At 36.5% G+C, this 17086-nt stretch overlaps 1 protein-coding gene across 1 annotated transcript in view; it reads right to left on the minus strand.

The window, feature by feature from the left end:
- LOC115211921 (CB1 cannabinoid receptor-interacting protein 1) overlaps positions 1-17086 on the minus strand; it is a 67519-nt gene that overhangs the window by 10209 nt on the left and 40224 nt on the right. The window contains exon 2 of the mRNA XM_029780670.2: positions 11228-11372. Coding sequence (XP_029636530.1) covers positions 11228-11372 — 145 coding nt within the window. The remainder of the gene's footprint in view (positions 1-11227; positions 11373-17086) is intronic.

Genomic DNA, 17086 nt, shown 5'->3' on the forward strand with positions numbered 1-17086 from the left:
CCTTTCTATATAAGCACAAGGCACCTGAAATTAATGGGAAGGGGGAAAGTCTGTTGCATCAATCTCAGTGTTCAACTGGTACTTACTTCAAAGACCTGAAAGGACGAAAGGCAAAGTGAACCATGGCAGAATTTGGACTAGAATGTAACGTTGGATGAGATGCTACTAAGCATATTGTTTGGTGTGTTAGCAATTCTGCTAGTTTGCTGCCTTAACAATAATAATAATGTTAATAGTTTCAAAGTTTGGCACAGCCAGCCGATAACATCAACCTCAGTACTTGACTGGTACTTTATTTTACCAACCCCAAAAGGATGGAAGACAAAGATGATCTTGGTGAAATTTGAATTCAGAATGTAAAGATGGATGAAATGCCACTAAGTACTTTGTGGCATTTTGGGGGAGGGGGCCAGTCAATTAGATTGACCCCAGTATGCAACTGGTACTTAATTTATCAACCCCGAAAGGATGAAAGGCAAAGTTGACCTGGGCGGAATTTGAACTCAGAACGTAGCAGCAGATGAAATACTGCTAAGCATTTCACCTGGTGTACTAACAACTCTGCCAGCTCGCCACCTTACTAATAACAATAATAATAATAATAATGATAATCCTTTCTACTATAGGCACAAGGCCTGAAATTTTGGCAGAGGGTCAGTTACACTGATCCCAGTGTTCAACTTGGATCGTATATATATATACATATACGTGCGTGCGTACATACATACATATATAGTGATTCGGGAACAGAGATCAAAAGAATAAGTGCCAGGTTTAAAAAAGTACTTGGGTCAATTCGCTGACTAAAATTCATCAGGGTGGTGTCCCAGCTTGGCACCACCCTCACAGCTTTGAGGTTTTGAAGCTGTGATGGTTTATCTGGGAATGACATTGCAGGATAGGTATGAGAGAACAGATCTGGCCAGTTTGAACATATAAACAGGTAGAATATTTGGGCTGGATGTGGCCTGTTTAAATGCTAAAGAGTCAAGGCTCACTCTTCCATATTTGCATGGGTCAGACAAAGTTTATTGAGGCAGATTTTCTATGGCTGGCTGCCCTTCCTATCACCAACCCTTACCTGTTTCCAAGCAAAGTAATATTTCTCCATGGCCAGACATGTTTTTGCAGTATATTAGAAATAAATGACATTCACTGGCAGAAACGTTAGCACATCGGGTGAAATGCTTAGCGGTATTTCGTCTGCCATTACGTTGGGAGTTCAAATTCTGCCGAGGTCGACTTTACCTTTCATCCTTTCGGGGTCGATTAAATAAGTACCAGTTGCACATTGGGGTCAATATAATCAACTTAATCCATTTGTCTGTCCTTGTTTGTCCCCTCTGTGTGTAGCCCTTTGTGGGCAGTAAAGAAATAAGAAATAAACGACATTCACTTACAACAATCATATGATGCCAAGACAAGGAGACATAAACATTCTTTCTCTCTCTCTTTCTCTCTCACAAACACACACACACACACACACACACACACAGAGTCTGTCAGGCATTGCCCTCTTCTGCCAATTTAAATGTTGTTGGGACAAGCAGTGTTGTTGTCTGCAAATGTTTGTTCAGCTGCTGCTGGAAGGGGATGGTGTTGTCTTGAAATAGTGTTGGTCATGTTCAGTCGTCTGAGCCTTTTTTTTTTTTTTGACCTTATTACTATGGATGGTCCAACTTGGAGTATTAGTAGCAGATTCTTGAAGGCATTGCTCTCAGAGTCATTGAATCAAACAAACCCACAACCATGACAAAAGAAAAAAAAAAACAACCATCAGAGTGTGTACACACACACACACACACACATACATAATGTTTCTAACGAGTAAGGCAAAAAGTACACAATACATGGTACAGAGTATAATTACATTTATTTGGCTGATACTGGTTCCTGTTATTTTAAGTTTCACATGAATGTGAAAGTAAAATAAGGCAAGTGCCATCAGTTGAATAAATGAGAGAGAGAGAGAGAGAATGTTTGGGGTTTATATACAAGAAATTCAAATTCTATTTAAACAAAAAGTTAAATACAACATAAAAATTGAAAGGAAAGTAACAAAACTGTCAGCACCCATCTCTAAACACAACCAGAAAAACAACAACTACAACAAGAGTAACAACAACAACAAAGATCTGAAATCAATAGTGAAAAAAGGTATTGATTTCTCCCTCCCACCCTCACCTCCATCAATTTAATTGTTGTTGTTGTTGTTGTTGTTAGCAGCTTCAAAGATGCAACTTTACTAATTATCAGGAGAGAAGAGGAGTTGTAGGGGGGAAGAAAGAAATGTTTAAGTGAGTTGTTTGCTGGTTGTGGTGGCAGTAGTAACCTTGCTGATGATGATGATGGTGATGGTGGTGACAGTAGTGGGACAATGGTAGGATGATAGTGACGATGGGGAGTGATGGAACAGAGGTGGTGAAGCGATGGTGATGGTAGAGTGTCAGTGATGGTGATAAGGTGAGTGTGGTGGTAGTGCAGGCAGAAGTAGCAGTTGAAGAGGCTAGGTTTGTTGTTGTTGTTGTTTATGTTTTTAGGGGTGACATGATTGAATTTGCAATGTTATTGTTATGTGGTGTTGGTGGTGGCGGTGATAGAAGAAAAATGACATTGAAGTTGGCATCAATGATGTTGCTGTTATAGCTGTTGCTTTGAAGAGTGAAGTTGGTTACTCTTGTTTGGATGGTAGGTGTGTTGCAGTTTTGAGGTTGCTAATTTTGGTGTTGATACAGGTTGCTAATTCTGTGTTGTTGTTTGGAGATTGTGATTGTTATTGGAGGTTGCTATTCTTGTTGTTGTTGGGTGCTAATTCTGTAACTGAAATTGTTGTAGGTTGCTAATTCTGTTGTCACAGGATGTTAATTCTGTTGTCATTGTCTAGTGGTTGCTAATTGCTGCTTGGAGGTTGCTAATTGTCTTGTTTAGTGATTGCTAATTCTCTTGTTGTTTGGAGGTTGCTAATTCTTTTGTTATCGCTTTAGTGGTTGCTAATTCAGTCATTATTGCTATAGGTTGCTAATTCTTTTTGTTGCTGTTGAAGGTTGCTAATTCTCTTGTGGTTTGAATGCTGTTAATTCTGCTGTTGTTGACTGAAGATTATTAATTTTGTTGTTGTTTGAAGTCTATAAATTCTACCATTTTCTCCTTATCTAAACGTTGTTGTTGTTACAGAGAGGCTGTTATCGTTATTCGTATATGAAGGCTGTTATTTTTTATCCCTATTGTTATCAACATACAGGAGTCTATTAATTCAATTGCCGATGTTGATTAATTATTATCATTATTATTATCATATAAAAGCAAATGAAAAATGATGAAGATGCTTGTTGTTGTTGTTGTTGCAGGAGATTGCTAATCCATTTGTTTTTGTTGTTGTAACTGCTGCTGCTGTCAATGTTCTGATATTTTCTCTTTAGGTTAGTTTTTTTTTTCTTTCATGGGTTGATAATGGTATAGCTTAATTTTAGGTTGCTGCTGTTTCTTTTCTTGAAGTATTGATGTGTGTGTGTATGCATTCTGTCACTGACATACATAAATGAATACATACGCGTATAAACATTTACATATATGTATACATGAACTGTAGCTGTTTCATGGATGCTTCTAACCTATAATAACATGGAGGAATGCATGTGAAAATGATAATGATAACAATTTTATATACAAAACACATACGCGTGTATGTATGTATGTATGTAGATCTATAAACAAGCATACATACACATATATAAATGTGTATGTGTATATATATATGACCAGTAAGAAAAAATACAAGCAAATTAATCCAAAGTATTTGGGTAGACACACACACACATATGCCCACACTCCTAAACAGATATATATATATATATCTGTATATGAGTGGGCAAGTGTATGTTTATCCAAATACATAAGATTAATATACTTGTATATTTTATTCTTACTGGTCATGTAATCATCACATAATCTCCTACCTCATTACATACTCCAAAACCCTATCATTATTATAGATACTTTTCTGAAATTTCACCTGCACCTCGTAATAAAACAAAGAATATAATAATAATAATAAAACTTCGTTTCGATAATATTTGGTTTCTCACCTAAGCACAAGGCCTCTCTTCTTTTTAATTTTAGGTAGAATGCAGGCTCCCCCCTTTTTTTTTAGGGAGAAGGCAGGGAGAACACAGTTTGTAAAAATGATCCCAGTTATGGTGAATGCTTCTTATATTATTTATCAAGAGAAGGTGCAAAGCAAAGTGAAATTTTGGTGGGATTGGGAGGCCTTACACCTTTTTCATAACTCTTTATTGTAGAAACCAACTTTTTTTGTCATGTTTGATGAGAAAAGCAGATATGGAAGGCTGCTGTATGACTAACTATATTGCTGTATTATGTTTCTCTCTAGCCTGAGTTCACATCTTATGAAGGATAAGTTTTGCCCTTCACTCTTTATGGTGGTAAAGCAGTGTTTAAGAAGTAAATACTGGAGCTAGCACCACGTAAAATGCACTGGTGCTGGTGCCACATAAAAAGCATCATCACCATGTAAAAAGCACTGGTGATGGTGTCATGTAAAAGGCATCCAGTACACTTTGTAAAGTGGTTGATATCAGGAAGAGTTTCCAGCTGTAGACACTAAACCAAAAACACTATGGAACCTGGTATAGTCCCTGGCCTTACCAGTTCCTGTCAAGCTATCCAATCCATGCCAACATGGAAAACGATATTAAATGAAATGATGAATGTACCAAGTCAGATGCAATTGACTAAATTCCAAATACAAAATCTAGCCTTGTGCCAGTGCTTTGACAAAATGCATTGCAGTATTTGTTCCACCTCTTTAAATTTTGAATTCAAATTTCACGGAGGTAAAATTTGCCTTTCATCCCTCTAAAGTTGATAAAATACCAATCAAGTACAGTCAATACTGGGCCTAATTTCATCAACCAACTCTGCCTCTCCTCAATAACATTGGCCTTGTGCCTAAGTTAGAAACAATCATTGTCTTTTGATAAAAGAATCTATAAAACAAATCTATTTTACCATTCTCAGAATAATAAGTTAGTAAAATTGGAAACTTGAGAATAAAACAAATGCAACATCCACATATTAATAACAGAACTGAACACAGCTGAATGACTATCACAGTAATGCAAAACGACCCTTTTGAGAGAGAGAGAGAGAGAGAGAGAGAGAGAGAGGGAGAGGGGTCAGCTTCCAACACCATTTCTCTGAAGAAAGGGTCCTCATCCTGAAATACAAGGTAAAAGCACATGGCCTAGTGGTAAGGCATCGGACTTATGATCATAAGGTCGTAAGTTCAATTCCTGGACCAGGCACTTCAATCCACATTGCTCCAGTCTCTTCAAATGAAAATATGTACTTAGTGTTAAAAGTAAACATAACAATGCTTGTTTTTTTTTTTATGAATCAACCAGGATATAACTGTTTTGGTGTCACCAAGTGCAACTCAACATGTAGACAATGTAACCCTAGAAAGTCTAGTAGGGGCACAGATATGGTTGTGTTGAATAATTTCACTTTGCAATTATGTGTTTCTGGATCTAATCCCACAGCAATGCATATTGGAAAAGTGTATTCTTCTATAAAGTTAGATTGACCAATATCCTCTGAGTGAAATTTAGTAGATGGAAACTAAGTGCAAGCCTGTCATCTGTATGTGTATATAGATAAGAATTGCTGATAATTAGTCAATTAGTCTAGCAATCAAAAAGTATTTACTCTGAGCAAGTTATGTACTTTTATGATGAAGGAGAACTTAGCTATTCCATAAATTGAGAACAAGTCAAATACCAGAAAAAGTATTGGAGCCAATAATCACTAAAACATTTGAAAGTGGTGTCCCAACATGACCATAATCCAAAGACAGAAACATAAAAGAAATGCAGTGAATATGGAAATAATTATCTCAGAAGCAAGAATTCTGTTATTGCAGTAAATACTTCTTCTTCTTTTTCTTGAGACAGCATTCATCCAGGGTGGGTTGAGCTGGCTTCATTCATCCTCAATGCTGTATCTCTCACAAACGCCGACCAGACCTGGCAATTTGAGGCTAACGACCATGTGATCTCCAACCAATCCTTATTCCAGCAGTGAACGTTGTAGATATGAGGGCCTAGGTTGGGTTCCAGATCAGCCTTGACTGTCATCAGCCAGGTTTTTCGTTGTCCACCACATCGCTTTCGCCAACCCTGAAGGGGAGCTGGAGCAATTGCTTCGTAGATGAACTCTTCTGGTTGACAACGGAGAGCATGAGGGCATGACGGAGGGCATATTTGATCCTTCAAACATTCCTCATGCAGTAAATACTTGACAGCAGATGACTTCAAAATGGTAAAGCTTGGTGAAATTTTGCCTCATTAAATTAAATTACATATCTAAAATGGTTTTGTATCAAAATTTATTCCTTAGAACAGTAGGACTTACTATGTAGCCTGTCTTTTACCCTTCTCCCTGTGATCCTGCATAGTGGCTGGATTTTCATCTAAAGTCTGAAAAACAGCTACAGAGAGAAAGGCCCAGAGAAATTTAGCATGACATTTTTTGCTGGAAATGGAGCTGCGTGACACAAGTAAATCTAAAGACTATAATTAGTCATAATGTTCATTTGTTGCTCTTTATTAAAAATTTTGAGTAGTAGCGATAGAAGTTGAATGAAAGTAGCCTACTTGTTTGAAAATATAAGCTATATGTGTGGAGAATTTAGCTCACATGTATCAGGAACTTGGTCCATATGTATAACAAATGTGGACCACACAGTGAAAAAATATAAAACCTTGCATATGGAGAATTTTAGCCCAGGTGTCTGGAAACTAAGTTACATGTGTGGAAAATGTAGCTTGAATCCAGTTAATTTGTTGCTGTTGGTTAGCTGAGTCAAAACATTTTTTTTTCTTCTAACTGCTTTTCCAAAATTAGAGAATGACAAAACATATGGTAATATGCACTCAAAGACACCAAAAACACACAAACATGCATAGACAAGTTATGCACTCACACATGAATACACATCCTTCATACATATGTGCAGAGGCTAACACAAACATATGTACATAGGTTTCAAAAGATATTCAGATAGATATGGAAGAAAAGAAAATAAAAATTATAAAAGTTGAGGAAAAGGAGGAGTAAGAGGAACAAGATGATGATGTAGACTGATAAAAACTAAAAAGAAGAAATAAATATGAAGAAGCAATAGTTCCAATTTCTCACATTGGCATAAGTCCAATAAATTCATAGGGAACATGATTATAGTTAACTAAGACTGATAGTTAAGTGTAGATTAACATAATGTAAGTGAAAAAACATGTTTTAATAAATTAGAAATACACTTGTAATAAGGAGTAGAATAAACAGCTTATGATTAATTCTGGTCAGGGAGATAACTGAAATTTAAATTAATTTAAAATTGACTGGGCTTGTGCCATTAAGTATGTTAATTCCATCACAATTAACTATTTGCTTCACATGCAAAAGGTGTGTGCCTCTGTGTAATTCCCTCAAAAAATCTGTCCACAAGTCCTTCTGATTAAAACTGAGCATTGTTGGATAACAAATCCTGAACAGATGAAGTTCAAGGTTGACACCAGTGAGATACAAACTCAGAACTTTAAGGGTGGGTTACTAAATACTACAAGGTATTTATGTTGATTCTTTACAGTTTCAACTCCTCCTCCTCCTCACCACTACCTATTTCTTTACTACCCACAAGGGGCTAAACATAGAGGGGACAAACAAGGACAGACAAACGGATTAAGTCGAATATATCGACCCCAGTGCGTAACTGGTACTTACTTAATCGACCCCGAAAGGATGAAAGGCAAAGTCGACCTCGGCGGAATTTGAACTCAGAACGTAGCGGCAGACAAAATATGGCTATGCATTTCGCCTGGCGTGCTAACGTTTCTGCCAGCTCACTGCCTTTCTCCTCACCACTACCACAGCCGTTTTAATGCTTATTGCTGTTGTTTACTCCTAGATCAGCCAATGATCATATAAATCTATGGACAAGTGCTTTGCCCATTTGGTCTTTTATCCATTCTTAGTGTATCCTGAACTATATAATCAAACATGTCCTTTTTTGAAAAGGCTACATGATGTGATTTGAGGATAATTTGGTTGCTATTTCCAGTAGGGACTTCATTTAAGGCTGGGAGATCTATCACTCCTCCCCTGCCCCTCATTCTGGCTTGTGGTGGACAAATTTGTTACCACAAGAGTAATTTCAGTCTCTTATCATCTCATCTGATATCTGATAGCCTCGCTTCTTCATACATAGTTTTCTTTTTATCTTTAGGAAGAAGGAAAAGTCCATCCAGAGACTGACAATATTGATACAACTGATGTTCAGTTTGAATATCTGAGTGGATTCTACAGGTAAGATGGGGAGAGGAGAAATAATTAGGAGAAAGGGTTAGCACTGGGCTTGAAGAGGTTAGGTGGAAGTGATATATAACTAGCTAGTTCTAAAGAGTAGAAACTATTATGATAGTAGCTATACACAATAGTTCTGCACAGTAATTTTCCACTGACAGCCTTTAATGTTTTAGCCCAGCACACATCATCATCCATTCACATTTAGTCCAGTGCTTGGGTTGCTGATTCTGAAAACTAATGATAGCAACAACAGTAATTCTTTTAATGAGAACAGACAGATAGCTGTAATTACAGTGTTAATGTGTGTGTTAGAGACAGCGTTAGTGGATAAGAGCATTACTATCATTAGTTTATAAATATAGTTTCCTAGTTTGAATCCAGTCTAGTACTGCATGCATTTCCAGGAATAAGATGACAATTGGAGATTAAACTGATTGAAACTTAGTGTAGTGTAAACATTAATAAAAAAAAAATGTTTCATCTCTAAAGGTAAAATAAATATTAAAAAAATTATAATTATGTTATTAATCATTCATGTTGTTCTATACTGAAACCTTCCTTTAAATACTGGAGTCTCCTTATAACTCTTATATTCATTGTGTACCAGTTTAGATGACTGGGGAGTTAAAAAATTTGATGTCTTAATCCATTCATTACTATGTTTCTATTGATTATCATCATTTAATGTCCCTGTTCCATGATTTGACAGGAGCTGGCAAGTCAGAAAACTGCATCAGATTCCCATTGTGTGTTTTGACATGGTTTCTATAGTTAGATGCCCTTTCTAACATCAACCACTTTACAGAATGTACTGGGTGCTTTTTACATGACACCAGCACATGGCACCTGCATGGGTGCTTTATAAAAAGAAGCCAGTATAAGAAATTTTTATGTGACATCATCATGGGTGCTTTTTTTTTTAATGTGGCACTGGCACATTGCTTATGTGTTTCAATTAATTTTGAAAATAAAACTTTAGATGGGTGAAAGGGCTTGAGCTCAGAACATAAAGGGTCATAAAATTCTGCAAGATGTTTTGTGTGAGGCTCTATCAATTCTACCAATTCACCATCCTTAACAATAATAAGTGTGTTCAAATTTGGTCAAGGTCAACTTTACTTTTTAGTGGTTGATATATAAAATACCATTCATTATTGAGGTAAACTCTATCTTGACCCAACTCTCAGAATTGGTTACACTGCACTGTAAAAGGGTTGTGTGGTTAGCTAGGGTCTAGCAACCACTTTTCATCTAGCAAGCTACAAAAGCCATCCAAAGAAACCTTAGAACTCGGTAGGTGTGGATGGACTGATGTCTGTTACAGCATGGAATGGTTAAAAACAAGAACAAATAAATAAACAAATATGATATTATTTATCCAACTCTAAGGCATGCTTTCTGAAACCTTTCAATTATTTATCTCCTTCAATATCATAAATTCTATTCCCCACTCCCTTATATTTCCACCAAAACACCTAGTCAGCATAAAATCACAGATTAAAAAAAAAAGATGAGATGAATTTATTATCAAGGTTTTGCATTACAGAATTAATAGTTAATTTTCAAGCATGATATGTTTAACTCCTTAACATGTTAAGATTACCTTCAGGAAGTAAATTTATTTCTGATTGAGAATCTCAACTCTATTTGCAAACCCACACATCACATACTCAACACAAAACCATCACCTGACACTAAAGAAAACACATAACACAACCTGATACTAAAACATAATAATGCCAATTCACACAACACATTCTATACAATCACATTCCGACACTGAAACACTTTAACATATATGAAACACAATCACCATTCAATAAAACAATATAATGCAGATAGCACATTTTATACAAAAGACAACTACTGAAGTAGCACCAGAAACAGCAAAACAAACCCTGACAACAAACTAAAAGAAATGAAGGATACCAAAAACAATTCTCTTTTCTCTCTCAAAATGACGTAGCATTCACCTCCAGAAAATAGTATGATAGAAACTTTCTATTTTTTTACACATTATGGTATAGATTAAGGAAGATTTAGCTCCTATTTCTATCAGGTCAAGAGATCACATGAAGGTTTTATCTTTGTTGTCTTATTTTTGATTTTGTTGCTATCCCTGACAACAGGCATCTCTGACCTACAATATATCAGCAATGAACGTTTTCGATTAGCTAAAATTAAATAACTTTAAATGTTTGCAACTCCTTTATTATCAATTTCAAGGAAGGCAGTGGTATTTCATCTGTCATTACGTTCTGAGTTCAAATTCCACCGAGGTTGACTTTGCCTTTCATCCTTTCAGGGTTGATAAATTAAGTACCAGTTGCATACTGGGGTCAATCTAATTGACTGGCCCCCTCCCCCAAAATTTTGTGCCTTGTGCCTAGAGTCATCATCATCATCGTTTAGCGTCCGTTTTCCATGCTAGCATGGGTTGGACGGTTCAACTGGGGTCTGTGAAGCCGGAAGGCTTCATCAGGCCTAGTCAGATCTGGCAGTGTTTCTACGGCTGGATGCCCTTCCTAACGCCAACCACTCCATGAGTGTAGTGGGTGCTTTTTACGTGCCACCCGCACAGGTGCCAGACAGAGCTGGCAAACGGCCACGAACGGATGGTGCTTTTTATGTGCCACCGGCACGGGGTAGAAATGATTATTAATTTCTAGGGAAAATGAAAGTGATTTTCAATATCAGCATGCAAAACTACATCAGAACTACATCTGAAAATAATCTGGCCAAAATTTGAAAATCTTCAAGTGGTTGGAAGAAATTTAACCAAATTCAAAACTTGCGTGAAACTGTTAAAAACATAATATTAGTAATAATAGCTGAATGAACTTACTTCAATTATAAATGTGATATCTGTCCGTTTCCCAGAGGGACTGAAGTCAGCTGATTCACTGGACCATTCCTGCAGAAATACACTTTTGGAACTATTTCCTTCCAGTAGTTTAGGAGTCAAAGGATCACCATGTATTATGACACGTCTGAAATGAAATAAGAATATCATAAGTTTATTATTAATCTTTTAAATTTTCTTTGAGCAACAAAATGATAATGATGATGATGATTGATAAGTTATATCATCACTGAAGTCATTGTTATCATCATCATTATCATCATCATCATCTCTACCACCAATATCAGAGTGTCTGTGTTCCCTGTATTAAATGCTGCACAAACATGATCAATGATATGAATGGTAGCCCCTGCTCTTTTTACTAAAATTGTCTAATGCCACTTTGACAATAGAGACTCAACCAGTGAGAAACAGCAACCAAATCTCTTCCAAACCACACCCTACCAGTAGGAAAAATACACAAGATAACATCAGAAGTACGCAATGTCTAATGAACAAAGACTAAGTATGGCCACAACTGGAAAGTCTTTGATGATAGGTTTACTTGATTGGAGTTAACTAACAGGGCTGTTGCTAGTCATGGCAATGAGTTATTCTCTTTTGCGGTACCTATTTAGAACATAGTGGACTGGGCTATTTGAGAGTTCAAGTCTCTTGAGCAATGCCAATGAAAATCTAGGATATGAACAAGTGGTTGTCCAGAATCCTATCAACTTGACCACCTTAGATTTAGTTCTAGATTCTTCTGCTTTGGACACTATTTCAAACGTCCTTTTATCAGTACTTTGATTAATTTTGAAATGAGAGTAACAGAATTGAAAGAAAGAAAAATGACAAACCCCTTGTACATTGTTTCAAGAATTAAAATGAAGAGGAATGGAGGATTCTGTCTGTATTCTATGTGGCACCTTACTTATTTTTATGATCATATTTCTAACAATCGAATTATGTGTTTTCAAATAACTGACAATATAATCAAAAACTAAGCAAAGATTAATTAAAATAATGGTAAGGTTTTTATTTATTGGTTGTGTTTAGCCTCGGGCCAGCTCTAATCCAGTAGGCCTATGATCAAACACATTTGAACCATTTGAGTTCATGCTGCAGTCCTGCCTTCAAAGGTCAGTAGATTATATTGATACTAGTATGTACCTGCTAGATATTTTATCAGCCACAGGAGGCTGAAAGGTAAAACTGTCTGGATGGGATTTGAACTTAGACAGTAACCAAATACCTCAAGGAATTTTGCCTGATATTCTACAAAGTTAGAGCCAATATTTTTGCATGTGTATGTATGTGTGTGTGTGTGTGTGTGTGTGTGTGTGTGTGTAAATGTTTCTCGATCCTTGAAGGACTACTAAGAGCTAGTGTTTAGCTTCAGGCTCATTATGTGAAGTGGCTGATGAATAACCCTCTTTAGGATAAAATACCAGTCTATTATATGTAACACTCCTAGTCAGATGATGTGATATCCATTTCAAACAGTGACTCTAACTAATGTAGAACAAAGTATCCTGTCCAGAAACAACAAAACAACTGTGAGAAATTTGAACTTAGTGATATGAACAATAGGCTCAATACTGCTCTATACTTGGCTCTGTACTCACCACTACCCTACATATGTATACATGTGTGATATATCTCTCTCAACACACACACACACACACACAGGGAGGGGGAAATTACTTATTATAAACACATTTATATTATTAGTTTCTAAGTACATTTCACCATTGTGGGTACTTAGAATTCTGCATGGGATGTTCTAAGTGCAATTAGATGTTTAACAACGACAGATTATTAGGGAACACTTTATTGCATTATGTTATAGAGAATTAATGTCTAGAATTGGGTAGATGGAGAAGCATTTTCATAAAGGTAACCTCACCATCTGATTCTCCTTATAAGGTCATTATTCCTGTGTAGCAAAAAGTTCCAGGTATAGTTGTTCACCAGGAATTAGCATACTTTTTAGTGATATGCCAAATTGCTGTTTATCCATGTTCCAGTAATCAAATCAGTGGAGCTCCACTGCTAGGGAGCAAGTTATGGTGTATCTTGTGTGCACAAAGATATGTTCAATTGTTACTGCTACATGCATAAAACTCTGTGTGTGTGGGGGATATATGCTAACATGTGTAGTAAGAGGTTTTCTTTCCAGACATATGGCTCTGGGTTTCAGTTTCACCACATGGCACTTTAGGCAAAGTATCTCTTTTTAAAGATAAGGGCCAACTAGAGCCTTGTGAGTGGATTTGACAGGCAGAAACTGAAAGGAGCCTGTCATATATCAATATGTACTTGTTTATATGTGTAAGTGTGAGTGTGTTTGCGCCTCCCTGTCTTGACAGTGAGCGATAACTGTGAATAAGAGTCAGTCATACAAGCAGTACCATTAATTTCCAATATTCTGTGTGAACGTACCTGATTGTGGGGAAATATTACCTTACTTGAAAAAAGAGGCAAGGGTTGGGAACAGAAAGGTTGGGAACAGAAAGGGTGTCCGACTGTAGAAAACCTGTCACAAATAAATTCCATCTGACCCATGCAAGCATGGCAAAGTGAACATTAAATGATGATGATGATGAATACATATATATATATATATATCACCGTGATCACTGTGACCGACCAGGCTATCAGATGTTGTTACACATCGCTGGTTACAATGCATTTCACATTGTTTTAGCCTTCAAATGACGCCACCCCGCTGACTAAGTGAGCAGGCCAACAGAAGAAAGAATGAGAGAAAGTTGTGGCAAAAGAGTGCAGCAGGGACCCCCCCCCCCTGCCAGAGCCTCGTGAAGCTTTAGGTGTTTTTCGTTCAATAAACACTCACAACGCCCGGTCTGGGAATCGAAACCGTGATCCTACAACCGCAAGTCCGCTGCCCTAACCACTGGGCCATATATTAATCAACATACATAATTGTATAAGTTGTATAAGTATGTATATTATGAATGAAGTGATACAGCAAAAAAATTAATCAGTTCACTAGAATCACAACCACCACCACCATCACTGCTACTGCTACCACATAGATCAATTAATTAGCTACAACACAATAGACTTTATGCAATTTAGATAAAACTAATTTACAACAGTGGTCCCATGGTACCTAAGGTAGTGATTATAGGAGCAGGTTTGTCTTCTCCACTCTAGTAGATGTTGTTATACAAGTAGTGATGGTGAAGTGGTGATAGTAAGGAGGAAAATATATTTAAACGCATATATTCCCCACTTTTTGGCTTTATTTCTAGAATATGTGAGACACTAAACAAGAACTGGGGTCGATGGTATCAACAAAGACCTCACTCTAAAATTACTGGCCTTGTGCCAAAACTTGAAACCATTATTATTATTATTGAAGCGGCAAGCTGGCAGAATCATTAGCTTGCCAGGTAAAATGCTTAGCAACATTTCAACTATCCCCGTTCTGCATTCAAATTCTGCCAAGATTGACTTTGCCTTTCATTCTTTCGGGTTAATAAAAAAAGTACCAGTTTAACACTGGGGGTCAATGTAATCGACCACTCCCTACCCAAACCTACTGGCTTTGTACCAAATTCTGATATCATTATTACTGAAGATGTCATGCAGTATCCAATACTGTGATGTTGTAGATTGAAGGTATTGCGTGTACCAGGGGTTTATATTGTCTGTCAAGTCACAACAAGGACCTCAGACATACAATACTTTACAAAGATGTGTGCAGTTCCCAGTAAAACGGATTTTTGCAATAGACTAAGATTGTAGGGTATTTCCAAAGTGTCTAGATGTTTCTTTATTATTATTATTGCAATGAGCTGGAGAGAATCAAACAAAATGCTTAGTAGAATTTCTTCTGGCTCTTAATGTTCTGAGTTCAAGTTTGTCTTTCATCTTTTTGAGTAAATAAAATAAAGTACCAATCAAGAACTGTGGTAGACGTAATCAACTAACCCCTCTCCCTATAATAGCTGATTTTACATCAAAATTTGAAGCAATTATTATTAATAATAGTAATAATAAGGCAGTGAGCTGGTAGAACCATTAGTGGGTCAAACAAAATATTTAGTAGCATTTCTTCTAGTTCTTTATGTTTATCATCATCATAATTTAGTGTTCGTTTTCCATGCTGACATGGATTAGATGGTTTGACTGAGACTGGCAAGCCAGAGAGCTGTACCAGGCTCCAGTTTGATTTGGCTTGATTTCTATGGTTGGTTGCCTTCCCTATGAATACCAACTATTCCAAGAGTGTAGTGGGTGCCTTTTATCTGTCACAACTATGATTTCATTTGGCTTGACGTATTTTCAAGCACAGCAAATCGCCAAAGGTCTCAATCACTTGTCATCAGCTCCATGAGACCCAAGATCTGAAGATCATGCTTCACCACCTTGTCCTATATCATCCTGGGTTTACAGTTGAGACTGACTTTGCCTTTCATTCCTTCAAGGGTCAGTAAAATAAGTACCTCCTTCTAAAAGACTACTGGCCATGTGCCAAAAAATTGAAACTATCTACTATAATAATACTCTTGTGTTTTTCTCTGTCACAATACATGAATGAGAAAGGAAGGGGTGATAGATGAATAAGGAAGGAAGGAAGGAAGGATGATGGAAATTCTATGATGGAAAAAAAATCAAACAGCATTTCAACTCTGTGAGTATATGGACAAGGTTGGAAAGATGCAAGCTCTGTTGATATCTTGATCACATTTGCTTGATGGTGAGGCTTTTGTTTTGGATGGGGGTCAAGACTTTGCCTAAAGATGTAGTCAATTACAATCATAGAGAAATGGAACCAAAGTGTCACACTGAAGGATTCTTGCAATTTTAGAAATCAGAATACCATTGATCATAAATTTGCTCCATCTGAGCTGACCCAGGGTTGAACTACAACTACAGTTCAAAGAAGAAAAAAAAATACCCTAGTAAAATGACAAAACATATAGTGTCAAGAAGACCTGGAGATCACATGATCAATCCTCTGTTTTGAATTATTCAATCTCTTCTACTGCACACATTGCTAAATGTGGATTTTCAAGTATGAGAAGAATCTTCCCTACTAAACATGCTAATATAAGAAATCCACAAACCGAAGATGCTAAACCAATTCTTTTTTCATATCTAATGATGCTGTAATTTTGTTTTTCTTCTATATTTGATCCAAATTATTTAAATGCAGTAACTTGTGACATACACACACACACACACACACTACTCTTAATGATTTTTAACAGAGGCACTCGTCTCATGAGCATTGGTATTAAGATTAAATTACAAAACTATATTTTGTTTACCTCTCAGGAGCTCCTTGATATTTTCAGCATCAGCAAAAATTGTTCTATTGTCAGCAAACATAAGATAAGGATATATGCATTCTAGACAAACTGTTACAACTTGTTTGGAGTTGAACATTTTCACTAGCACATAAATGGCTACATTAAAACTTAAACATTTAGATTGCTCTGTTAAATATAAGCTTATTTATTCACATTGTTTTGAATAAATTATGCATTATCCCATAGCTATGAGATTTCAATGATGTGCTTGTTTATTTCTAGAATGATATTGTGGGGGTAGATGTGAGAGGCCAGATCAGGCTGGTTTGAATGTAATATGGGTAGAATATTTGAACCAGATATAGCCTGTTTAAATAACAAATTTGAGAGGATGCAAAATTGTCTAACATTTGAATAAGAAAATATCCAAAATTTCCTTTTTTTTTTCTTTGTGGTTGCATTAGCTGAATCACTACAACACATATTGTTATTATTAGATAATCCTGTTTGGTATTTCTTTAGTAAAAGCATGTGGTCTAGTTGGGCTCATGACCATTACAGTGTATTCAATTTC

Source organism: Octopus sinensis, linkage group LG5 (genome assembly GCF_006345805.1).
Source record: "Octopus sinensis linkage group LG5, ASM634580v1, whole genome shotgun sequence".
Lineage (NCBI taxonomy): Eukaryota > Metazoa > Mollusca > Cephalopoda > Octopoda > Octopodidae > Octopus > Octopus sinensis.